The sequence below is a fragment of the Phragmites australis genome, chromosome 21 (genome assembly GCF_958298935.1).
Source record: "Phragmites australis chromosome 21, lpPhrAust1.1, whole genome shotgun sequence".
NCBI classification, from domain to species: Eukaryota; Viridiplantae; Streptophyta; class Magnoliopsida; order Poales; family Poaceae; genus Phragmites; species Phragmites australis.
In genome coordinates, this window is record NC_084941.1 from 23539026 (window position 1) to 23564652 (window position 25627).

General features: G+C 43.5%; 2 protein-coding genes and 1 pseudogene across 2 annotated transcripts; 2 read left to right on the forward strand and 1 right to left on the reverse strand.

Annotated features, from left to right (window-relative positions):
- Positions 1-12367: 12367 nt before the first annotated feature.
- LOC133903652 (protein NRT1/ PTR FAMILY 8.3-like) lies at positions 12368-13872 on the forward strand (annotated as a pseudogene).
- A 1560-nt stretch (positions 13873-15432) lies between these two features.
- LOC133903257 (protein NRT1/ PTR FAMILY 8.5-like) lies at positions 15433-16028 on the forward strand. The gene is made up of 2 exons (XM_062344565.1): positions 15433-15630; positions 15750-16028. Exons 1-2 carry the CDS (start codon positions 15433-15435, stop codon positions 16026-16028), a joined length of 477 nt encoding a protein of 158 aa, XP_062200549.1.
- Positions 16029-19393: 3365 nt separating this feature from the next.
- On the reverse strand, positions 19394-20972 carry LOC133903755 (lecithin-cholesterol acyltransferase-like 1). Its single transcript, XM_062345213.1, has 2 exons — positions 20519-20972; positions 19394-20407 (listed from the first exon to the last, which is right to left on the reverse strand). The coding sequence occupies exons 1-2, from the start codon at positions 20896-20898 to the stop codon at positions 19522-19524; spliced, it is 1266 nt and encodes a 421-aa protein (XP_062201197.1). The 5' UTR covers positions 20899-20972; the 3' UTR covers positions 19394-19521.
- Between the last annotated feature and the right edge of the window lie 4655 nt (positions 20973-25627).

The following is a 25627-nucleotide window of genomic DNA, read 5'->3' on the forward strand; positions in this document are numbered from 1 at the left end:
AGCCCACGGTGACTCCCCAACACGATGAGCAGCGAGCTCGTGCGCACTGCGCAGCGCAACGGTGGCCCGTGCATGAAGTCGTGGCCGTGACTCCCCTGCGCGATGAGCGCACGCTATGAGTGGCACGACGACAAGTGGCGCAGACTGGCACAACGCAACTCCCTCTCGTGGCAAGCTCGCACACGTTTTATGGCCGTGTAGCCGGTGAGGCGGGTGGAGGAGCCACGGGGAGCCTGGTCACACGGTTAGTTCCACAACGCCAGAGGAGCTGCAGTAGCGACTCCCGTGCACGGCGAGTGGCGAACTCGCATGAGGGAGAGGTGAGTCCACACGCGGACGGCAGCGGTTCAGCGTGCTTTTGAACGGCCGCAAGACTTCAACATTGGGTGCTTGGTGCCCTTGCAGGCCGAGAGCTCTTGATGCAATCCAAAAGGCATTGTGTAAGAACAGAGATTTGCTACATTAGACAAAGTTTGTAGTGAGAAGGAGATCAGCAAGAATACTGGAACACCCTAATTTTCAATATTTGAAAATAGTAAATCATTTTTGTTATTAGAACTAGAGGTGTTAAGTTTAGTGTTGGAAAATCTAGGAGAAAAGTTTAATTTCGAAATAAAATAATCAATCTAGGTTATATTGTTGTCTTGCATTTATGCTGAAGTAGATGCATTAGAGTTTTATGTGTGGAAATAAATTTTTGAAAACCTCAAGACGCGTCGTTTAATTTTTAAAAGAATTTGAAAAAGATTTGCAAAAGAAAAACCAATTTTCTCTCCTTGACCCTAACCCTCTCCTTTCCTTTCTTTTTCTTTTTTCGGCTCATCTCTCTCTCCTGGGCCGAGCCCGCTCTGCCCCTCCCTTCCTTCTCCCGCCTCCCGGCCTGCGTGGGTCGAAGCCATCCTTGACCCATCTCTGCACCTGGCTGAAGCCAGCCTGCTCCTGTTCGCGCCTACTGCCTCAGTGCCGCTGACGCGCGGGCCCTGCGTTGTCTTCCTCCTTCGACCCGGATTGGATTCCATGTCACGCCGCCCAGAGACCGAGTCAGCCATGACACCGCCGCCCTCCCAGAGCCCGAATCCCAACGAACTCATGCTAATCTGACTCGCCCGCGTGATCTCCCGTTTATATAAAGGTCCCCCCCTTTTCCATCTATTTTCGCCCTGCATCGAGTCGTCGCCGCCATCGCCATTATCGAACTCGCTGAGCTCACGTCGCCGCCGCCCTGGAGCTTCCCTGCCCACACCGACTGGCCCTTTGCATCGTAAGCTCGAGGGCAAGGCTGTCAACCCCTCCTTGTCGCCCAACGACCGCCGGAAGACCTCCCTTGCCGCTCACCGAGCTCCTCCACCGTCCCGTGTCATTGCCAAGGCTCGGTGAGTCTCCCCGTCGTCCGAATCTGCCTCAATCGAGTTCGCCTTTGCCTCCTCGTGCTCCTCCGCCGCTCGTCGTCGTAAACAATGGCCAGCGAGAGTGCCGTCGCACCCGACCTCTCGCCGCTGTGTCTCCTTCGCCGTCGGCCATTTACTCCCTTCTCTCATCTCTGAGCCGTCGGATCCGAGATGGAAAGCCGAGATTAGAACCGGATACCCCTTCGCCAATCCAATCCCATGGTGCCACATGTCGGCACCTTAATCCTAGTCAGCCCCTGTGCCACCTCATCGCCAAGTCAGTCGGCCACCTCAGCACCAGAGCCGAGGTGTCAAGCCTAGTCACATCCACACCATCAAAGCCTTTATCCAGTCATTTTCTATTTACTTTAATTCGGGAAAATGTCAATTTTTCAAACAAACCCCTATACTTTCCTATAATTACCAAAAATCATGTCTTTTTACAGTTTAGACCCTAAAATTTTCCATAATAGAATTAGATCCCTCTATTTTTACAAATAGGCTCTAAATTTTCTGTTTTTATTCAAAATAGGTCATTTCCTTTTTGAGATTTTAACCTAAACCTTGTTTTAGGCGTAACTTTCTCGTTTTAGCTCTGATTTAGATGATTTTAATGCTTTCGTGTTTGTAGCAGCGTGTACTATCTTTTATTACACTTTTTCAGATGTTAGCTATTGTTTGGTGTACAGTTCTTAGTTAGTTATTTTGCGTGCTTTTCCGGTGTGTTCCGAGAGCAGACAAAGAGTAGTTCAAGAATCTCCGAGTCGATTCCGGACAACCTGAATGAAGGCCATCTGGACTATTTCTTCTGGATGATGGCCGCTCTTAGCTCATTGAATCTGGCTCTGTTTGTGCATTACTCGATGAGGCACAGAGGGAAGATAACTCGTTGACCCAACAAGGATGTTTGTCAATACTTTCATATACGGGCCTGACAAGAATTGAGAAATGAGAGTAAATTGCCCTTTTCATCTACTAATGAATAAGCTTAATCTGTAAATATCTATGTAAGGGATGTAATCTTTTCTGTAAAATGTAGCAGAGCGCTCCTAAAAATAATCAGTGGCATCTTACATTTATGCAAGGGATGTAATCTTTTCTGTAAAACGTAGCAGAGTGCAGCTCCGGAACTCCTCGCAATCTGGCCTGCAAAGTTGAACTGAGACCATATACATCCCTGCAAAATTTTAATGTGGGATTTTAATCGCTTGGAAAAGTATGAATACGGAAAGAAAGAAAACCAGTAGCAATAAAGTTGTCACGTCTGATTTTTCAAAAGAATAAATAAGTGTATTTCACATGTATATTAGGATCAGTTTCATCATATATATGGTGACATTATCAGAGATATACAGTTCTATATTGAACAAAAATAACTTTATTGAAATAAATAACATAGTTTTTAAACCGCAGCGGATGAACAAGAGAAAATTCCAACAAAAGCTTCAGGGCACACCACAGGCAATCGACTGGGGGCAACACGACCTAGGACGTTCCGTCTTCATTGTAGTCTTCAGCTTTCTTGATCTTCGTATAGCCTTCTTCAACTGAGCAGTATTTATTTTTGGAAATAGCAAATGTGAGTGCATATCGTACTCCACAAGTGTAGGAAAGTATGATATGAAGGCTTAAATCAAGAAAAGGTTAGACACTGGTTTACTGCACTAAACAATCTTAACTTATAACTCTCAGAATCAGGCATTCTATTTACTAAGTATGAAGACACAACTTAAACAAGAGGAACAGCTCATCGGATTCCATCCAACTACCAAACTCACCAGATATTCCATATCCAGCTATCATAACTCACTAGGTAATCCCATTACCTAGTTACACGATCATCCATACCAGAATCCTGATCCCAACTAATCAAGAAGAAGTCCAAGCCGCTCTTGACTGTGAGCATGGCCGATCGATCAGTTTTATACTCTGTAGAGTTTGCACACTTTACCCACGAGTCGTAATTCCCGTTTTACTTCACACTTCCGGGGTGTAGAGTCGGAGTCTCACTACAAGGTCTTTACAAAGCACCTCCAAATCCATATACACCCATTAAGGTTTTTCCGCTAACAGGGATTCCATCCACTGTAGAGACCCCCTCTTATACCACTCAACCGTCCACTGGTGCATACAAAATAAGGAGGACATCTAATTAATTAGCCAGGTTGTACCCATATAAGCCTCGTGATTGCGCTATTCAGTCGGGTTATAGGCTTCAAGAACCGGTCCTTAGGACCCCACACAGGAACAGACACATTCCGATCGTGCGGCACAACACATGCGCCTTCATGCACCATCCACATATCAACCATCTTGTTAGGATCCCTATTCCATATTGCTACAAAAGATTGTCATACCCGATTCATGTTGCATAATCGTTAGTCAATTTAACTTCTAACCCAACTAGGATAATGACTAGCATATCTACCATTTTCTTCCCATGACTTATCGACTGCGACAAGGATATTCAGACAAAAGCTAGTAAATCCTATTTATAGGTTTCCAATTTAGACAAGCATGCAATGAAGGATAAACAACTAACATAAATTCCTAAAAATAGGTGCAAGATGTTCAAGGACACTTGCCTTCTCTGAAGTGCTGCTCAGTGTTGTCGAAATCCTGATCTTGAATATTCTCGAACGGCTCCGGGACACGATCATCTATACGTAGAGAGAACAACAAACTAAGAGCAAGCGCAAAATGAAGCTAACGCAACAAAAAAATGCGAAGGCTGGTTAGATTACGATTTTAGAAAGATTTGGATGCAAGAATCACCCAAATCGGAGCTATAACGCGAATGCTATGGCTAAACGAATTTTTAAACGGCTAGCAATGATGAAAACTATTTTTTGGAATTAAACCTAATTTTTAAAAGTCTTAAAACATTTATTTATATTTTTTGGAATTATTTTATAGCATAAAACTAATTAAAACAATTTATTTACATTTTTAGGAATTAAAAATAATTTTATATGTAATAAAACATATTTAAAGTATTTATTTTACTAAATAAAACATATTAAAACATTATTTAAATTAATATAGATTTTCTAAAACTATTTTCTTGATTCAAACATTTATTCTTAATATTAAAACTATTTTTAGAATTAAAACCGAATAAAAACCTATTAAAACATTTATTTAAAACATGAACCAATTTCTGGAATTTTGTAATAAAAGAAAACCTATTTTCGGATTAAATCTATTTTGTGAAGTATTTTTCTAAAAAAAAACCGAATTACTGCGGAATGATGACGTCATCGGCTGACTAGGCTGCTGACTGGACTCTGGAAGGCTGACTGGCTTCATGATAATATGATATTGGTTACGCATCAAATTATGCAGGATTATGAGGCTTGTTTTTTCGATGACGGTGCACTCCTAGGGATTCGACAATGGATCGCCGAGTTTATAATGTCTGAAGTCATCAACCCACACGACGAGTTCCGTTGTAGAAATCTTAGGTCGTGAGGTCTTATGTAATAACTTGTTATTCTGTGTTGAATTGCTTGGAACTTTATATTTTTTGTGATTCTGTGATGAAGTGGGTTCTTATATAAGTGTATTTGCCGATATGGATATGGATGCATTGCTGTTGTTTGCAGGGAGAAGATGCCTGCCAAATCCTAACTATGCATTAGGATGCAACCAGAAAACAGAAGAAACCTGCAGAGGTGAGCTCAATACACTACTACAGAACTAGTCATAAGTATCGCCTCATCAGTGCCGATTCAGCTAAAACCGGCACAGATAAGATATCAGTGCCGGTTTGTAACATCCACCCATCCATTCAGTCAAAATAAACTAGTATCAGTGCCGGTTCTTAATACGAATCGGAACTAATAAAGTGACCAGATCCGAAATTTATATTCAATCGATTTTAGTCTCGCCACCTCGCGTCCGTCGGCTCGATATTTTTTGTCAGCTCCTCAGTCTCGATCAGATCGAGTCAATCTTGTCCTCTCATGCCTCTCTCTCCTCTCTCTATTCAGGTCTCTCTCCTCTTTGTCTCCCCTCTCTCTCCTTCTCTCGGTCTCTTGCAGTCCTGCCTCCACCGACAGCACGGGCTCGGGTGCGTACGAGCGGGCGAGGTGAGTTGCAGCGTGGAGGAGGTGGCCGGTGTGGAGGGCTCGGGCGGTCAGTGTGGTGTGGAGGGCTCGGGCTCGGGCGAGAGAAGGCGTCCGGCAAGCTCGTGCACAGGCTCAGGCTCGGGCGGGAGAAGGCGTCCGTTGAGCTCGTCCACGGCGCGAATCCACAGAGAGCCGCAAGATCGGGAGAGGCTCCTTCGGCGAGATCTACTCGGTTCGATCTCAATCCTGCATTGCTCCATTTCCTTTCCCTTTTTCCCTGTTTCCATGTTTGGATCTGATGATGTTCTTGTGCTGTGTTGTGGTGCCCTCTATGCAGCGACGCACATGCTCACCTACGAGGAGACGCGGTGGTGTTGTGCTGTGTTGTATGGATGATTGAGTGATGTGTTCTTGTGCTGTGATTGAGGAGGCGCGACGGTGTTGTGCTGTTGTATTGATGATTGAGTGTTGTGTTCTTATACTGTGATTGAGGAGACGCAATGGTGTTGTGCTGTGTTGTCTCCTTTATCTTATCTTGTGTTTTTGGTTTGTTCGTATGGATGATTGAGTGCTGTGTTCTTGCGCTGTCGATTTGATCCTGAGATGTGTTTGTATGGAAGATTGAGTCAATTTGAGCACGGCAGGAGCAGTAGCCGAGCCGGCTCGTTAAACGAGTCGGCTCATTTATTTATTTTTAGCTCGGGAAGCTTTTTCAGTGCCGGTTGGAGACATAAACCGGCACTGAAAGTTAGTGACTATCAATGCCGAGTAAAGAGTGCCAGTTGAAAAACCGGCATTGAAGCTGTTTTTCAACCGGCACTCTTATGGCTTTTTACAGTAGTGATAGTGACGGATGAAGACCATTACCCGTCACTTATGACTTACACTGACTATCAGTGCCGAATAAAGAGTACCGGCACTGAAGCTATTTTTCAACCGGCACTCTTATGGCTTTTTGTAGTAGTGATAGTGACAGGTGAAGACCATTACCCGTCACTTATGACTTACACTCGTCACTGATGTTAACACATCGGTGACGGGTGAAGACCATTAACCATCACTTATGATTTATACATAAGTGACGAAAAACTTTTTTACTCGTTACTTATGTGTTAACATCAATCATGGGTAACCCTATAACCCATCACTGGTGTGTTTCTGGCTAGTACATGGAAGACGCATGTCAATAACGGGTTATTATTACAATGACTTCTCATTAGTGACGTATTCGAAATAATAAGGATGTTACCTGTTACTAATGACGGCTACCACTAATGACGGTTACCACCCGTTATTGATATGCTTTTTTCCGTAGTGAAGCTCTCACGACGGCAAGGTATGAGTACAACCGCCACGCCAAGAAACTACGATGGTAGCGGCGAAGAACGCGAGCCGGCGGATCACACCGGCGGCGGGTTTGGCTGTAATGGTTGATACGCGGTCCAGCGGTTAATACTGAGTTTGCAGCCACCTTCTTTTGATTTCCTGTCACGAGTGAAAAATTTGGAAATTCAAGAATTACATCTTTGCCCATTGATAGATTAGCCGCTTGTCCTGTATCATCGATAAAATGGGTATCAAAAATCGGTCAGGATACATAAAATGGGTATAAAAAATCGGTCACACCGGACGGAATTCAGATTCATGCTATTGCATCAGAGTTTGGTGGTGGAGACACTGGCGGCGATCTCCAAGCCCTATTAGAGAGGCTAACTGTGTTTTTTATCTATGCGTGTTGTAACATATAGAAATAAAGAAACCGTAGAATCTTCCATAACGCAAGTCTGCAACCTTTTTAGGTTTCATCCTTTGGCGAAGGAAGAAGTGCTGGCTGTAACTTTTCTTTATATCACCGTGGAGCTGCAAAATATGATCCAGTCCTTGCATTAATATGGTTCCCACCTGGCCACCTCCCACATAAAATTATCAAGATTGATAGCCTTTTGCGATATATGAATGTATCTCTTTCCGATGAAAGGGGGTATTTTTCTTTTCTCAAAATTGAACGGCATGAGTGCATATTGTTTTGTGGAGCAAATCGTACTACCTTTTCTTTTTGGTTGTTTCATTGTGGAGAGAGGATAAAAGAATAAGAAAACACTAGCACATTTTTATCACACTTACAAAAACAAAATTTTGACGGAGCATCTGAAATTGCAGCCACCGTTGAGCTGAGAAGCACGTTCACATAGGACACCTGGCATCATCCCTGGTGCACTAGAAAGGCTTCTTCTCATGTGCCTTTTCTATTAACTAGGTTGATGGACGTCTGCTTTTTTTTTTTTTTGCACAAAGTATGAGAAAAGAAGACTAAAAAAATTAGACTCATCAATTTTGGACATCTCAATATTTATTTATGAATTTATCAATATTTAACACATTCACTTAATTATAGAGAAAATAATATTACTTTCATGTATGTACATAATTTTAACATGTAGACGACAGTAATACGAATCTAACAAAACTTGTTTCATTTTTTTTAATATTTTTCTTTGCATTTTAGATTATTTGGGTCGATTTATTAATATAAATAATATTTATTTCCATATTTTCTGAAATTTTTCTAACATAAAAATTATATATGTACATACACGTATATACACACATGTATATACATACATATATGTAGATATAGCGGGACCCACTGCTACAGTAGATACAGTAACCAAACCCGAGGGCGCCGATTCTTGCCCTTCAATATATGTTATGGATAACAAGTGTCACTTCCCCGTGAAGAGTGATCATGAATTTCATATGAAACAGTATAGCGTTCCCACCAAATCTCAGTGGAACTTTCGGGGCCTAACGTTTACTAGTCCATTTCTACCGCGTAAACTGATAATCGACACACCACATATAATGGTAGGTGTTGCATTCAGTCAGGTGCGCCGAGCGCGACGGATCCTATCCTGTCCCATCCATCGCTTTCAGCCAAAGTGCGTCCGTCCTCTCGTTTGGTGCCATACTCCCAAAACCAACCAATCCCATGGATTGGTTCTAAAACCACCTCTCACCTTATTTGCTTCATTTCATTCTATTTATTTTCTCTCATCTCTAACAGCTTCTTTTCGAGAGGAATCGTAAAAGAAAATAAGAGATAATCTCATCCTAGAGAGAATGATCATGAGAATCCCTTCGTGACGAGAACCGTGAAAGAAAACCGTTGGAGCGATTAAAGAAACGAAAATCCCATCATGAAAAGATTCTAGACCCTAAAGAGAAACCGTTGGAGATGGTCTAACGGACAACTCTTGGTGTCACACAGCTATATCTGGTTTGACGAGAATTGGGTTCCGGCTATATTTTGGTTTTGTTTGGTATAGTTTTTGTTAGTAGATTTTGGAGAGTTTTGTAAAAGTTATGTTAAGTAATAGGATTTTGTAATAAATTATCAGTAAATAGATTATACAAATAAATTATATAATTTGAAGGAGCATAATTTGTTTTTCATAGAATTATCTAGGAAACGAAATATACAGAATCACAAACTATACGAAACAGGGCCGAAGTTCGATGTCTCAGTCTTGCCTGTTTGTGTGTTGACACTTGACAGTGCGCTCTCTATCTCTCAAGCACTGTCTTTGCTTAATTTATTCGGAATACTGAATATTTTGTTAAACTTTGTAATAATAAATGGCTACGTGTATAACTCTGTGCATAGATCGAAATAAGTTTTATTTTTTTATTAAAAAAATCTCTCAAGGACTGTTGCTTGTGACTGAATCTGAAACGTGCTTTCTGGCTTCCAGAGAAGTCAGAACTCGGGACTGCAACAAAACGTCCATTTCTTATGAAAATGTCCTTTGCTCAGCTAGTCGAACTAACCAACGATTACGCAAACGTCATATCCGTACATGGTATCAGAGACGGTTGGGGTTGTCAATTCCAGTGAAGGATCAAATCAAAGCTGCAATTTACTTACGTTTTCCTGTTGGAGTTTTGCACAAATCGCCAACAAGTTAGGCTATTTGTAAAAACAAACTTTTACAGGAAGTTTCACATCGGTGTAACATCTGCAAGTTTTGTGTGCTCCTACGAACTTCCTTAAGGATAGTTATTTGCTAGTTGATCATCCCGTTTGGTAATGGCGTGTGGCATTTAAAATCGACGAGATATTTACGACACGCCATAGGTATAGTAGTTATTTTGCAACAAGTTTCTCTTGCATTACACCGTTTTTCTCGCCTATATTGCCTCCATTCCTTACACCCTATAACCTTAACCAAGGACCAAGATTATCACAAATCGTTCAGCTAATAATCACGAGTCACAACAGAAGAATTGAATCTACGGACACTAGGTTGATGCAAAACCTTTTAGAGCCAGTGGGATAGACTAAGATGTATTAACTTTTTTAGGATTTAGTACCCAAGAGAAACTATGTTTCTAGGCAGTGGTTATGTCGAAATGAAGTTGTTTTCGAGTTTCTACTCCTTTGCAAGTCATCTTCATGAGCACCAAATGGTTGCGATCTTGGTCTTCGCTACAAAACTGGGAGAGAAGGCTGGAGGTTGTGATCAGGGAACTTTTCACCATGCATGCATCGGGCTATGTGACCTTTTTATCTGCTTAATTTAACATCTTTTTACTCTTTACATGTTGTGATATGTTGAGTAATGTAATAATTAATGTATGAAATATTTTAAATTATATTTAAAATTAAGTTGGATTGAAATTGATGTGAATAAGTGAACCCAGGTTTACAAAACTTAATTAAATTACCAAATCAACGTTTTTTATGTCCACTTTTAGAATATGTCTCGATTTTTATATTAAATTTATCATGATTCCATGATTCAATCCTATCAAACGTTAAATGATCCTACGTAGAATCCTGATCCTGATAACCTGATAACCTTAGGTCTTGTTAGACTCCTTATAGCTTGACCTTTTTTTTTTATGTTCAGGGTTTGCTTCAACTCTGTAATAATTATGGCTGTGTACATTTCACGATGCAGAAGCCAGAGCCTACTAGACATCTTCTTTTGTTTTCTGTATAGAAAAGCTTTAAAATTGGGCCAAGTTGTAAAAATCCCTAAACTAATCCCCTTATCGACAAAGGGCATGGAGGGTTTATAAAAAAAAAATATATCTTTTCTGTGTGATGCGATTCCACCAGCACTAGTCAAGCGTTTATTATACCATCTCTAACCATATTCACTTTATTTCGTTATCTTTCTAATTCTCTTTTTCATTTCTATACCTTTTATTTTCTCTTATCTCTAACAGCTTTCATTCGAAAGAACTCGTGAAAGGAAAAAAAAGAGAATATGAAAAGAATGGGAGAGAAAATCTCTTTGTAAAAGAAACTGTTAAAAAAAATCGTTGAAACGTTAAAAGAAATGATAATCTCTTGACAAGAAAATATGGCCCGCGAAACGAAATCGGCAGCTCCACAGCACCAGGCTTCTCTGCTATGAAAAGAATGGGGGAGAAAATCTCTTTATAAAAGAAACTGTTAAAAAAAATCGTTGAAACGTTAAAAGAAATGTTAATCTCTTGACAAGAAAATATGGCCCGCGAAACGAAATCGGCAGCTCCACAGCACCAGGCTTCTCTGCCCTCACCATGCTACAACTTCAGTGAGACTTTTCCAGCAGGAGAAGAGATGCTTCTCTGCTGCACCATGCTCCCCACCTTGCTCATCTCGCCAGCATCACCAGGTCTCTCTCTCCGTCTCTCACACACAGCAGTGTTGTGCGGTTTACATTCCAATTCCCACACTTCTGGTTTTTTAATGGTACTCCCACACTTCTTGTTAGGAATAGTAAAAGGGTGGAAATAATCCTTTTAGCTAATTGTTTTGGAACATTTTTAGCAATTGGGCTGCTAAGGATTTATTATTTTAATCAGGAGGATATATCTGCATATTGGGGAGTTCATAACCTGAAACTGAAATTTCAAGTGGTAATTATTGGGATATACAAACCATAATTTTTTAAGCAATTATTTAAGAGGAAATTTCTTAATATTCTAGGATTGCTATGCCCTCGTGCCAGAAAATGATAGTACCATGAAACAATTAAGCGTATTCTTTTGACATTTGTGTGATCAATCATTGCTACATTGCTCTGCTGGCCGGAAGGCGTCGCTTGCAAGAAAACAATGTTTTGCCTTCCTAACGATAGAGTCACATGCCTCAATTGATTTCAACGATATATCAATGCTAAATTAGAAAATGAGGAACTCATTTACTGGTGACTTGTGAAAAAAAAATCCAGGTAGAACAAAATGTACAGACTACTGAAGACTACGATGTAATTTCTTTTCTCATAGGGGAACATATTTGGTGTAGTTTATTTGAAATAAAATGTTCACTAATCGTCTTGTCATTTAATATCATGTCATTGTCGAACCGGCAACAGAGGGACCATATATAGGAAGTATATGAGCAGTAGGAGTGCAAGTGGCTTACCGTTGTTTGGATTCTCTGAACAATATTGCTGAAGCCAATAATAAGGGAGAACCTTTACAGTACACCATAATACTAGATGGTGGAGAGTATCATTGTTGTGATCCAACCGTACATTTTAGTAGGTATTATTGTAATTATCTTAATACCCTTAGGGGTAATTACGTCATTGACTGACCGAACTTCGGACCTTCACCACTCATCATCGACCGATCGACAGAGGGTGAAAACCCTAATAAATGAAATGAACATAATAAGTGAAAGCTTATCCGAAGAATAAACTAATATTTTGACCTTTCCTAATTAAACATATAATTTACAAGTTTATCATAGTTTTTTGTTTCCAATCCTACCCTTATGATATCCATGATACTCTTTAATGATACCTATGATACTGATGGGCGATAGAGTATTATTGGACCAATCTAAACCACCGGATAAGAAAAATGGACGGTATGCACTCATTTAGGTGTACTGTAAAAGTCCTCTAATAAGGAGCCATGGAAGCAGCAGCAGATGAGGAGAGGCCACTGATTCATCACCTGCATCCACAGGTAATATTCTAGCAACTTACCATGTTACTCTTGTCAAGACCACAAATATTTCCTTTTTCCATAAAGCACAGTTTGAACTTTAGTCGGTCAGAATGCAACAAGATATACAGTTAACTTTAGCGTGATTGGCTTTAGTTTGTTTACCATCGATCATTCAGAATGAACATTCACAATATACTAGCGATGGAACGGTTGATATTAACAATCAGCCTGCTTTGAAGCGGAGCACGGGGAATTGGAGAGCATGCTTCTTGATCTTAGGTAAATACAGAAGATAAGCTCTTCCCCCTGCATAAAGGAAATCGTTTGCTTCATTGTCCTCATCTCCCTTCTTTAACCTACAGAATAAACCTATTGAGTCTTGAACATGCTTTAGGTGCGGAATTCACCGAATGCGTGGCCTTCTTCGCAATCTTGAGGAACCTTGTTACCTATCTCACCGGTGTGCTCCACGAAAGCAATGTTGATGCTGCGAGGAGCGTGTCTGCTTGGATAGGAAGTTGCTTCTTCACACCGCTTATCGGAGCGTTCTTGGCCGACACATACTGGGGAAGATACTGGACAGTAGTAATCTTCCTCTTGGTCTATGCCATTGTAAGTTGCAACAAGCAACGTAGTAACTTAGTATCAATCTAATACAGTAACAAGTAAACATGTTCAGTCTGTAACTCTGAGTTGCTCTGTTTTGCCAGGGGATGCTAACACTGACGGTTTCTCATGGCCTCATCCTACAACAGTGGCATTCGTCGTGTCGCTGTGTACCTGGGGTTCTACCTTCTCGCCCTTGGCACCGGTGGCATCAAGTCCTGCACTTCGGCCCTCGGTGCCGACCAGTTTGACGGTGCCGACCTGGTGGAGCTCATTCTTTAACTGGCACTACTTCTCTATCAACATCGGCTCCCTGCTGTCGAGCACCGTGGTCATCTGGGTGCAGGACAACATCGTGTGGGGGGTCGGGTTCGCGATCCTGACGATGCTCATGGTGTCTGGCCTCGCCGTGTTTCTCGCCGGCATGAAGGTGTACAGGTATAATGTACTGGGAGGGAGTCCTCTGACAAGAGTTTCCCAAGGAATTACCATCTGTTGTTGCATGAGGGGCCTGTTTGGTTCAGACCCTGGGAAGCTTTTGCCTGGGTGACAGACTGTCTCGATGTTGCCTGGGATGTGTTTGGTTGAGGTTCTGGTAACCTGCCTGGCGCAGGCAGCTCGGTGACGTCCAGGCCATCAAATTTGAGCGCCTGGTTTCGTTGCCTGAGGCCTTGCTTGTTAATTACTCTATTTAAGAGGGCAAGGAGCTGGATTTGGTAAGCATTATTGTCTCAATTCATTTCTTTTTTTCTTACCTTGCATTATTCCCTTCCCTTCTTTTTTCTTTTTTTTTCCTTTGTTTTTTCTTTGGCTACAGATTGACTATTGAGCTTTGACTTTATTTCTTCTTTCGTTCTTTTTTTTCTTCCGGCGATGAGCATCACATGTGGCAAGCGCCAGCGTTCACGGTGCTCGGCGGGGGGGAGGTGTTCACCTCCATCGGTGTCCTCGAGTTCTTCTACAACCGGTCGCCGGACGGCATGAAGAGTCTGGGCACCGCGCTCGCGCAGCTCGCCATCGCGGCGGGAAGCCGGGTGGATCCCCGATGACCTGAACGAGGGGCATCTGGAGTTCTGGACTACTTCTTGCACTGCTCCATCAGATACAGAGGCAACAACAACACTACAGCTTCTTGACAAGCACGAATGCATGTGTTTTCGAGTTTAGCTTATACAAAGTGCTAATCTTGATTCTTGAATCGCATAAAGAAGACAATCACGACAACAAGGGAGAGGCACATCAGATTTTTCACACGTCTTGTGTTAAAAGCGATCGGGAGTATAAATGTGATTGCCTAGTTTATACTTTTTTCATCTAAAAAAAAGCGATGAGGAGTATACATACAAATATCAATCATTGGTCAGAGCTGCATTGTATATGGTAATATGTGTCTCTTCGCTACATAGAAATGAGTAAATTGTACTCACAACTGTCCGACATGACACAATTTCTTAGTGGGCTGTGTATTTGTTCATTTGCCATGTGATTGCCTTGATGAGTATAATCTTGTCAGATCTGCTTGAATTTCAAAGAAACCAGGCCCAAAAGAGCTTAGGATGATCCAGTTTTCATTTGATTATCCACTTTTGGGATACATGATGGGGCCTTGTAGTATACAAGAATATTAGGGCGTACCTATTGCTCCCTCCGGTCATAAATATATGATGTTTTATACAAACTTTGACCAACAATAGTTCCAAAATATTGGGTTCAAAAACACTAAAAATCATATACATAGATTTGTCTTGAAAAATACTATCATGATATCACATATTTATTGGATTTTATAAACATATTTAGAAAATAGTGGTTAAAACTATGCACTGGATATCGTGTGTGATCCAAAACATCATATATTTATAACCGGAGATAGTAAAATTTTCACTTCTGAGTTGAACGGATGAATGTTCACTTCTACAACGGAGGCAAGAGCAGCGCCTCATATATGAAAGGAACTAGTTCAATTCGCCCTCCTGAACTGATTTCCCCCATGAACTCGAAAACCAAAGGAATCTTATACCCCTTAGCTTTCCATATCGTTCACTTTACCCCTTGGCACAGTTTCAAAGCAATTTTTCCCATTGATTACAGAGCTTCTTCCTTACTCTTCCTCCTTTCCAAGCTCTAGGCTCATCTCCAAGCTTAAGCCTCCTCTAGGGAGAGGGGCTCTCGCCGCGCTCTGATCGGGGCCCTTTTTCATGCCCCAACATGGACAGTACACTGGCAATGGGTCTGTTGATATCAGAGGGAATGCGGCATCTAAAAAACATACTGGAAAATGGAGAGCATGCTACTCAATTCTAGGTAATCAGATGCGGGTACCTATCTATGGCATCTCCCAATAGTAATTCATATGGTGGATAATTTCTTTGCTTCGCAAATCCTTGTTCTCCGCAGGTGGTGAATTTTGCGGTGCTATGGCGTACTACGGAGTTGGGACAAACCTGGTCAGTTACCTGACCAAGGTGCAGAAGCAAAGCAACGTCACTGCGGCGAGCAATATCGCTTCGTGGCAGGGCACCTGCTACCTCACTCCCCTTCTTGGAACATTCTTGGCAGATTCATATTGGGGACGACACCGAACAATCGTGATTTTCCTAACGATCTTTACCATTGTATGTCTACTTGCTCTAAGGATTGGCATGTTAGTTCAGTTTTTTCTGAATTCTGAACATTTATTTCTCAGTTCAGATGCACAACTTTTGAGCACCTATGCCTGAACTTTCTTTCATAGGGCATGATTTTACTGACACTTTCAGCAGTGGTTCCAACAAGCATACACACATTGGTGATGCCTCCTCAGGATGCCTTGCCTTCTCTGGGCCTATTTCTGACTGCTCTCGGCTTAGGTGGCATCTGGCCATGTGTTCCAACATTTGGCGCTGATCAATTTGACGACACCGATGGAGCAGAGAAGGCGCAGAAGGAGCTCTACTACAACTGGTACTACTTCGCTGTCAATGGCGGTTTCTTCCTTGCGAGTACACTCCTCGTGTGGGTACATGGCTCCTGAATATGCTTCAGAGGGCATCTTCTCTATCAAATTAAATCGGATGTCTTCAGCTTCGGCGTTATTATTCTCAAGATGCTTAGTGGAAAACGGAATTCTGGTAGCCATGAATGTAGAGATTTCATCAATCTCCTTGGATATGTGAGTTTATATATACAAACTGCTTAGTAAATGTTGTTTCCATTTGCTATCTAACCTACATTGTGTGATGAAATTGCAAAACCAAGCATGGCAATTATGGGAAGAGGGAAGATGGATCGAACTTGTTGATCCATCACTGCTTCCCAAGTGTCACTTGGAACTATGGAAGAAATGATTAGATGCATTAACATTGCGTTGTTGTGTGTACAAGAGAATGCAGCTGATCGACCGACCATGTCAGATGTTGTTGCGATGCTAAGCAGTGAGATTATGATCCTGGCTGAGCCTAAGCAGCCAGCATATTTCAATGTGAGGGTGGGAAATGAAGAAGCATCCACTGCGACTGAGTCATGCAGTATTAATGACATGACCATATCCGTTACAACTCCTAGATAGTTTTTTCCTAGTGTCATGTGTTTTAGATAGTTTTTTCCTTGTGTCATGTGGTTTTTACTAAGCCAGTGTAGTATTAGAGATACCATAACTGTTGCGTAATGCATAAGTTTAAGTGCTGTTTCAATTGTGAGATTATGTACTCTCAAGAGTATGAAACCTCCTGCTAGTTGGAGTATAGAAATAGCTAATTTTACCTAGCTTTGATTTTTTTTTTCCAAATTTTTACCTAGTTTTAGTTGTGCGAGCTAGTCTAGTAGTTTTGTTACCATTTCTATATAACACATTTGAAACGTATTTTGCATGGTGAGTGTAGAATATCAAAACCACATTTACGGATGGTGCCCAAAGGCAGTTTTGATTCTCTTAAAATGTTTCAGAATTCTGAAGATTCGATCCACAAAGGTTGGATATCAACTGGCTAAATCAAAATATTATCAAAGTACACTACCTTGAGTGCATTTTTGTCTTTAGAAAATCATTTCAATGATCGAAGATTTCTTGATTAGCACAACCAGGATAGCATGCACAAAGTTGAAGGAAGAATTTGTCAAACTACAAGAAATATAGTACTGTGAGCTATTCTATTGTTGCCGGCAGGACCTGCCGAATACCAAGTGAATAATTATTCAAGATATTGGTGATGCCGTGAATGATGGTTTCAAAGTAAGGTATTGACTCACTACTGAAAGCAACTGAATAAAATTTTCTTTTTTTGCTCCAGGTGATGGTGACCTGGAATAAAACAAGCAAGCAAGCAACTAGCTAGCATACCCGGCGTTATTGCTGGAGAACAGAATTGGGTGATTATTGCTTGAGTCTCGGGAGTATATTTATTGTACAAGGCAACTGGTGCAGCTCTGCTGCAACAGTGGTGGCTATCAAAAGCCAAGGATGACTTTTCTTCAAGAAGGGGAGGATGATGCTGATCTTGCTACCAATTATAAACTATATGTTGTTCCATCAATTATTGTGTGAACTCAAAAAAGACCTGAAAGCATCTCCGGTGCATACAAAGAATCAATGATGCGAGTATGTGCATGGGAACTTGAGAATAAGGTGAATATGTTTCTAAATACTTTAAATTCTGTTCTTGATGAGAGTATTATGCTACCTAATGGATGTACTTTGCTTATCCTTCGATTTGAAATAATAGCACCATTGGAGGATGACAAACGAGATGTGAATCTTCCTGGTTTGAAGTTGAGTTTAACAGCACAACTAATTGAAGATAAGCTGCCGTCAAGAATGACTTTATTTTAAGAAGGGGAGGATGATGAGGACATCACTCATGCGGATATACGCACTACAAGTAATCCTCCAGAGTCGGTTGTTGCTATGCCATTGAAAGGTCCTATGACACAAGCTCGTGCACATCGATTAAATCATGAAATGAGCTCGTTCCTCTCTGTTCTTATTCATGCTTATGAGGATGGGATGCTACTAAATAAATCTTGTTATGTTTTGCTACTTAGAAATATAGGAGAAGACAGCTCAAGTCAAACCAAGACAAGTCTGCCACTGAGTCCTAGTCAGGATCGACATCCCGAAGAGCTCTCCGACAAGCTCCGAGAAGTTCTCCAACAAGCTTTGACAAGTTTCAAGCTTTACCGTCGCTCCGACAAGTCAACTCGGACACCAAGTTGACTACAACTCAGCCTTCAAATTCGATTCGGATTCAGCAGACAGTCGTGCAACAAAAGGATCATATCTCTCACATAAGGAGTCATATGGAAGTGTTTAACCACAGTTTGGAAAGGACACACTGTGACCTTTCTAACCGATCCGGCCCCATTAATAAACTTCCTGTGAGCGACTCGGCATCATCAAAATGAACTGATATTGTAACAGATAGAGATAGAGTCAAATTTTATTTTCTTACTTTGTTTGGTAGCGTCTAGCGGACTTGAGTGCCCTATAAATAAAGGCCAAGTGCGGCCGTAATAGTTGAGTTTTGTTTAGCATTGTTTTCGCTTAGGGCCAAACAACATTATCTCTAATTGTGTTTTGCGACCACCTAGTTGACTATTTGCAGGACTTCACCATATCATTATATTGTGCTTCATCTATATTCGCAATTTAAGATTGTCCTCAATTGTTCTTGCTTGTTCTTCAGTTGCTTGTAGGGACAAGAACCTTGTGTTCAGGCTAATCGTGCCCACGACAAGGTTAGTAACCTCTAGGAGTTGGTTTAGCGATTACCCAATCGCTCCATTGTTGTACGAGTATAGCCAGATTGTCAAAGTCATCTCTACCAAACCGACTTATGTTTCTCATCGAAAAATCGGGACACCCATACCCATATCAGTCATGGTGTAGTGTCTCTGCTCCACTCATTCCCTAGCTTCGGCGCACTCAAACCGCTGCCCTCCGCCACCCCTACAGCCAATGGCACTCCCTGCCACACCGACATCTCCCCTTCCTCCACCAATGACCAATGGCACCTCCAATGCCTCGCCGAGCTGCTCACCATCCACCTGCCACCGCCTTGACCTCGCCCTCCCCTAATAATACCGTCGTGACGCTCCCGCTCCAACTCCGCCCACCGCCTCGGTCGATGGCTCCTCGCTGCCCGCATGCACAGCATCGTCCACCACCGGTCTGGCCTCCTTCCCAGGTTCTATGTCCGGGGATAAGAATCAGCCCCTGGGACTCTAACTCTCCAGGAACCGTAATATTGGCGACCGGCGAAGGCAGCTTTGTCGTCTTTACTGGTAATAGCTTTTCGCGTCAAGAAAGATGATATGCTCGGCTAATAGCTTCTTATTGTTGTATCTAAGCGATAAATAAAATTTCAAGGGAAAACAATAAATGCAGCAGTAACTAAGGGGATTTCTTGTGCACAGTGAATTACAACTGGTTTTGTTAGATGAGGTGATAAAATATACTGACGTCCCAAACAGATCCAGCTTTGAGCAAAGAAAAGAAGTGCAACTATGAAAATTTGCATGGACTAAATGTATCAATTGGGGCGTTGGATGGCATCGATGAGAATGTCAAGAGCACAATCTTCGACGAGGAGGTCTGTGTGCGATACATTGCTCACCTTCACCATCTTAAAATGAGCAGAAGCTCCGGCTCTGGAACGTCTCCACGCCGGATCGACGGCGACGAGGCTGGCCAGGTTCACCAGCCCGTCGCCGTCTCCCATGACCATGGTTGGCGCCACGCTGAAGTCGTCTCCTGGGTACACCATCCTCTCCAGCGTGTCCCTCCCGACCCCGACGACGCAAGCCACGGGCACTTGTGGAGAAGGCAGCTCGCTGAACAGGGGCAGCGCGCGGGTTCTGTACGGCCTAATCGCCTCGCGCAACCCAATGGCGCCAAGGAAATCGGCCATGTCGTGGGCCGAGTAGTTCCTGCTCTTGGTGGCCACCAATGGCTGCGCGGCCGGGAACACCTTGGGGCTGGGCAGCAGCCACACGCTGCTCTCTAGGCTGCGGTACTCGGCCTTAAGAGCCAGCGGGTCGACGAACGGCAGGGCAAGGTTGTTCCCGGAGTTGAGCGCCAGCATGACGGTGACGACACCGCCCCACGGCGCGGCCACCGGGACGAAGCGCCTGACGAACCGCTTGCGCCACGACAAGGGCCTCCGGAGCAGGAACTGGTACGCCAGCGGGCCACCGAAGCTGTGGGCCACGATGGTCACCGGCCTGCCGCCGTTGAGCCGGCTGGCCTTCTCGACCAGCCTCTTGAGGCGCCGGAAGAAGGCCAAGCCGACCCTGGACCGGTGGCCCACCGGCGCCACGGCGTACCGGAAATCGTAGGGCGCGCCGAACAAGTTCTTGCCGTCGTGGTAGCCGATCCGCTCCAACCGCGACACGAACTTGTCCATGTACGAAAAGTCCCTGCATGCGTGCAGATCGATATCCAGCCGGCCGGAATGCATCGTCATGCATTGGATTCGAGCTAAACCTGCGTGGGTGATGCTATGGATATGAAATACTAGTCCTTATTACTTGCGGTCTGGGTCGGGGTAGCGGAGTCCCTGGGTGGAGCCGAAGAAGGGGACGCTGGTCTCCACGCCGCGAGCGTTGTAGTAGTCGTCGGACAGGGGGTCGTACACCGTGCTCATCTGCTCGGCAAAGCAGCGCACGTCGCTGGGGTCCTCAAGGGCCGTGTTATTGAGGTAGAGGCGGAACCAGCCGGTTTTCTTGCAACGCGGCGACGACGGCCGGTAGAGTTCGGTGAGCCGCGCGTCGAGCTCGTTGGTGGCGTAGCCGGGCACCACCACCATGGGATGCAGCTGCTGGCTGCGCCTCCCCAGCATCATCGCCGCTAGTACCAGTAGCGCGGCAACTGCGACAAGAAGCCATCGCAACCACGACGCGATGGCCATCAACGCTGGCTTGATATATTGAGGTAGAGCTAATTTGCAACGGGATCGACCTGTGCGATGCTAATAAGGCTATATATTTCATTTGTAAACCAGATCACTCTGAGAACTCAACTTCGGTCAAAGGCGTTTCTGACGCAACAACATGCTGCAACGTGCTACTGCATCTTTTTGCTGGAAAATTTCGTGGAAGCACACCTAGTTTTGACTAAGCACTCACAAACCCAAACTTCCGTTTATTTAGGATTTTCGCAAATCCTTTATCCCCAGTTCAAATCTGGGTGCCGCCCGCCAGGGGAGTTTATAAACAAAAAAATATCGCTAATTACTTCGGATCTTTCTAGGTTTTCCCTTACTTTGTCCGTGTCAACAAACAATTCGAAATACCTCGACTTTTTCAGAACAGGTCCGAGGGCATCGAACAAGCAATCAACTTCCGTGTTTTGCTAGTTGACAAGAATCCTTTTGGTGATGTCCCTTTTCTGCATGAGAGAACTTTGAGGAACATGTAAACCTTAATACGGGATGTACTTCCGGTGTCATGAGACTTCATGATCAGATCAAATTACTTAGGAAATATCATGAAGAGTATTGTGTCAATATAGTCATAAATTTTATTTAAATCGGTACTACTTATGGACTTCATGCCAAATAAAGAAATGCACATAATGAATAAGCTGGCGTCTAACTTTTTTTTTGCGAAAGGGTGGGAATTATATTAAAATTCTGAAACAGTACACCCCCTTTTACAAGTAGGACCCTGACAAAAGAAAAAAACACATATGACCTATGGAGGTCCTAATCTTCTTCTTCAGCTCCGGCCAATTGCGCCGGTCGGCTCGTTGATGCTGCAGAGGTAAGCACCGAAAAACAACAAATTAACCGAAGATCACCCCTCCCACTAAATCCGAACAAGAGACGCACACCTTGGATCGCCGCATGTACCAATGTCCCGTAGCCGATGATAGGGCACATCTGAGGCTGATGGAGAGCATCGGCAGCCTTCTATCCAGATAGAGTGGAGGAAACGAAGAACAAGCTTCTTCATACTTGGCTGCACCGAAGATTGATGCCCCAAAAAACTGACCCAGATCTGGCGACCCAAACACAGAAACACACAAAACAAGGGGGAAGGACATCCCACACAAACACATCACACATACACCTACAAACCTCGCACAACCCTCGCCAGAGACCTCACCATAGAAGGTGACCTCACCGGAGACAGCTGGGAGCAGCAAAAGCCCGCATGTCATAGTCACCGATGGCTCCACTGGGAAAGACTAACAACCTACCAAAAGAAAACACTACTAGCTAGACTACGAGCTCCGCCGGATGCCGATCTACTAGATCCCCACCTCCCCTGGTGCCGAAGAGGCCACCGGAGGAGGGGAATCAGGGAGATCGGCGCCAGTTTCTAGAAAGCGCCTGAGGTTCGCCTCTCTTGACTGTAGATGGGGAACAGATGAGGGAACGTTCGCGAACCCTATGATAAGCTGGCGTCTAACTATAACAGAGGATCAGCTTTTTTGTAACAGTTCATATGTAAGTACTTTGAACAAAGCAGAAGTAGATTGTTCTCAGTTGAATTAGGCATACTATAATCCCCAGGGCAAGCAACAGCTCGCTGATATACCAAAATAAGAAGATGGAAACATAAGCTGCATCACTGTGTTAGATGAGCTCTGTTTTCTCGCGCATGCAAGAGTGGATCATAGGATTTGCACACAAAGCTCTCGGCGGGGGTTTCTACGGCGACTAAATCGCCCCTATCGCCACACTCCAGTAGTCCCCACCGCCCCTGTACCACCTCCCCCTACTCACCGGTGTTATCTTTGATGACGACGAGCCCATCCGGTGAGTCCCTGCCCCCGTCCCTCCCTCTTCCTCGCCTCCAACGAGCTCATCTAAAAGTGCTCGCTCCCGCCCTGCCCTCCTCATTTGTCTCCGGGGCATCCCCGCCACCCACCACCGCCCACCGGTCATGCTGCACCACTAGTGGCCGGCAACGCCTGCCACCACCACTGGGCCGGCCAATTGCCCAAGGCCTCCCTCTATGTCTGGAAGCCACCTAGTCCCTGAACCATAACCCTAAAAACCCCAACACCTAACCCTAAGTCGCTAGTTAGAGGTTGAAGGAGAACCTGACGCAAAACACAGGCATCATAAAAAAAGCGCTGCATAATGCCCTGCAACCCTGCTCTTGCGACAGCTCGTTGCCGCCCCGTTCCTCCCTTAAATCCACTAGAATGTCCACCAAATCCACCCCCAAAATCCTATCAACCTGCAGATACAGAACCTCCACATCTCTAATCCCCAATTTTCCTTTTTTCTTCACCAGAAAGGCCTCCCGTGCCTGCCTGCTACCATGGAGACTAGGATGCCTGCCCACACTATCAGCAGCAGCATCAACCACCAGCGTCACCGGTACCTAGCTGTACTTCGATGTTCCAGAAGAAGACTCGCAGGGGAGACGCACTGAAAATCAGCATCACTACCGGTTTGTGGATCCAACCGGCAATGATAGTCCACCTATCACTGCCGGTTGGTTTTACTGCCGGTTGGTAAAACCAGCCGTGCCCATTTTCAAATTTTGGCTGGTTCTTTCACTCACAGATATTTCAATCACAGATAACAAGCACATATACAGATATTTCACTCATAAACAGATATTTCGGTCATAATAAACACTAATACATTAATTCAAACTATAAGCATTTCTAAAATTACATCAAAGACCATCACGTGCATAGTTCATATCTAAAATTTCAACTCCAAATATTACATCAAAATGGTTCAGTGCATAAATGAGCGCACTAGCTGTTGCTTCAAACAGAAGTTCCATTGGACTTCCGTAGATAACGAAACTGTTGATATCACACCAAATCTCAAGGTGTGATTGGTACTTTCCTTCATGAACCTTCCTGCATTGCGGGCCACGCACTGTGTACCCCCACAACCGGGCAAGAAGATGTAAGATTGAAGTCAAGCTACTATCCGTCCGCATCCGGATGTTCTAGTAAAAATCCTACATGCAAAGAGTAGCAACATAGAGGAAAAACTTAATATTATTAAAAGAATCCTAGCTACAAGCTACAGGTTCATGTCGCCAACCGTTTTAGCTGCATGTAACTGCGAGAGCCTAGGAGTCATTGCAAGCACATCCTCATTTTGTTCTAGCACTTTCAATTTGAAATAGCTATAATCCGGAAACATGTATCCAAGTTGCAGGTCAACCGATTGTAGAAGCGCATGGACAACAGATCTTTCAGCCATAAGCCTTTGGTTTGCTTTGGAGTTAGATGCTGTTAAAGTGATATATCCTTCATTAGGTACTGCAACCTCAAAAGGGATAGTGATCTTCGTTTTATTGTTATCAACCAATGTGGTTGTCACCACAGGTGGTGTGCCACCAATGTCCGTAATAATGTCATGTAGCCATTGTACTTGAGGAAGTATCTACATCAATCGGCATGTTAGTTTCAAAATTTAATCGTATCAAAATTTGTTAACTGCAAACTACAATATTAACAGACATTCTTATAATTTCTAGCAAAGGGATTTTCATCACTGAGCATGCAGACATACCTGGGACAAGTCACAGGTACTTCTACATGCCAAGAGAAGTTTAAGTCAAAATTGGCCTCAGATAATGACTACCATAGAGGTTTAGGGTTTAGTAACTCAAATTTCATAAAGATGGTGCAACAACAAGTGGATTATGACTCAATGATGGTCCTCAACATCTTTGAATTACCATTAGCCACATGTGTTGCACCATCTTTAAGAACCCAAAACCCTAAGAAACATCTCACAAATTATCATTACTGGCCTAAGAACAAGGTAACAGCATAAGAAGACACATCAAAAAAATGCCAATGCCAAATCAATCGGCCCATTTGAAGTTTAAGTCAAAATTGGCCTCAGATAATGACTACCATAGAGGTTTAGGGTTTAGTAACTCAAATTTCATAAAGATTGTGCAACAATACATGGATTACAACTCAATGATGGTCTTCAGCATCTTTGAATTACCATTAACCACATGTGTTGCACCATCTTTAAGAACCCAAAACCCTAAGAAACATCTCACAAATTATCATTATTGGCATAAGAACAAGGTAACAGCATAAGTAGACACATAAAAAAAATGCCAATGCCAAATCACAAATTACCATTAGCCACATGATGTTGCATAATATTTAATCTTTAAGAACCCAAAACCCTAGAAAACATCTCTAAGAACAAGGCAGCACAACTAAATTGCTAATACAAATTTCAGGACCTAAATTGGCTAACTAAAATTACTAACTACAATTTGCTAACTAAAATTGCTAACTAGAATTGGAGAACTAGAATTTGAGAACTAACCCAGGTGTTTCATGGCCCTTCCGGGTAGGGCATGGATATGCCGTCGAGGATCTGGAGGCCAGGAGTGCGAGGGAGGTCATCCAGACCCGGATGGCCGGATAGGATGGAGTGGCCGCCTCCACACTACATGGATCTATGCCCTCCACCTCCACTGCCGCTACTGCTTGCCATGGGGACGTCGAGGAGGCGAGGAGGAGGAGGAGGTGGTGGCCTGCTGTGGGGCGGCGCATTGGGGAGGAGGCGGCGGCTTCAGGGAGGAGGTGGCATGGCATCGGAGAGGAGGCGGCGGCGTAGGTGACGGCGTTGGGGAGGAGGCGGTGGGGTGTCACGTCAGGAGGAGGAGGCGGTGCGTCGGAGAGGC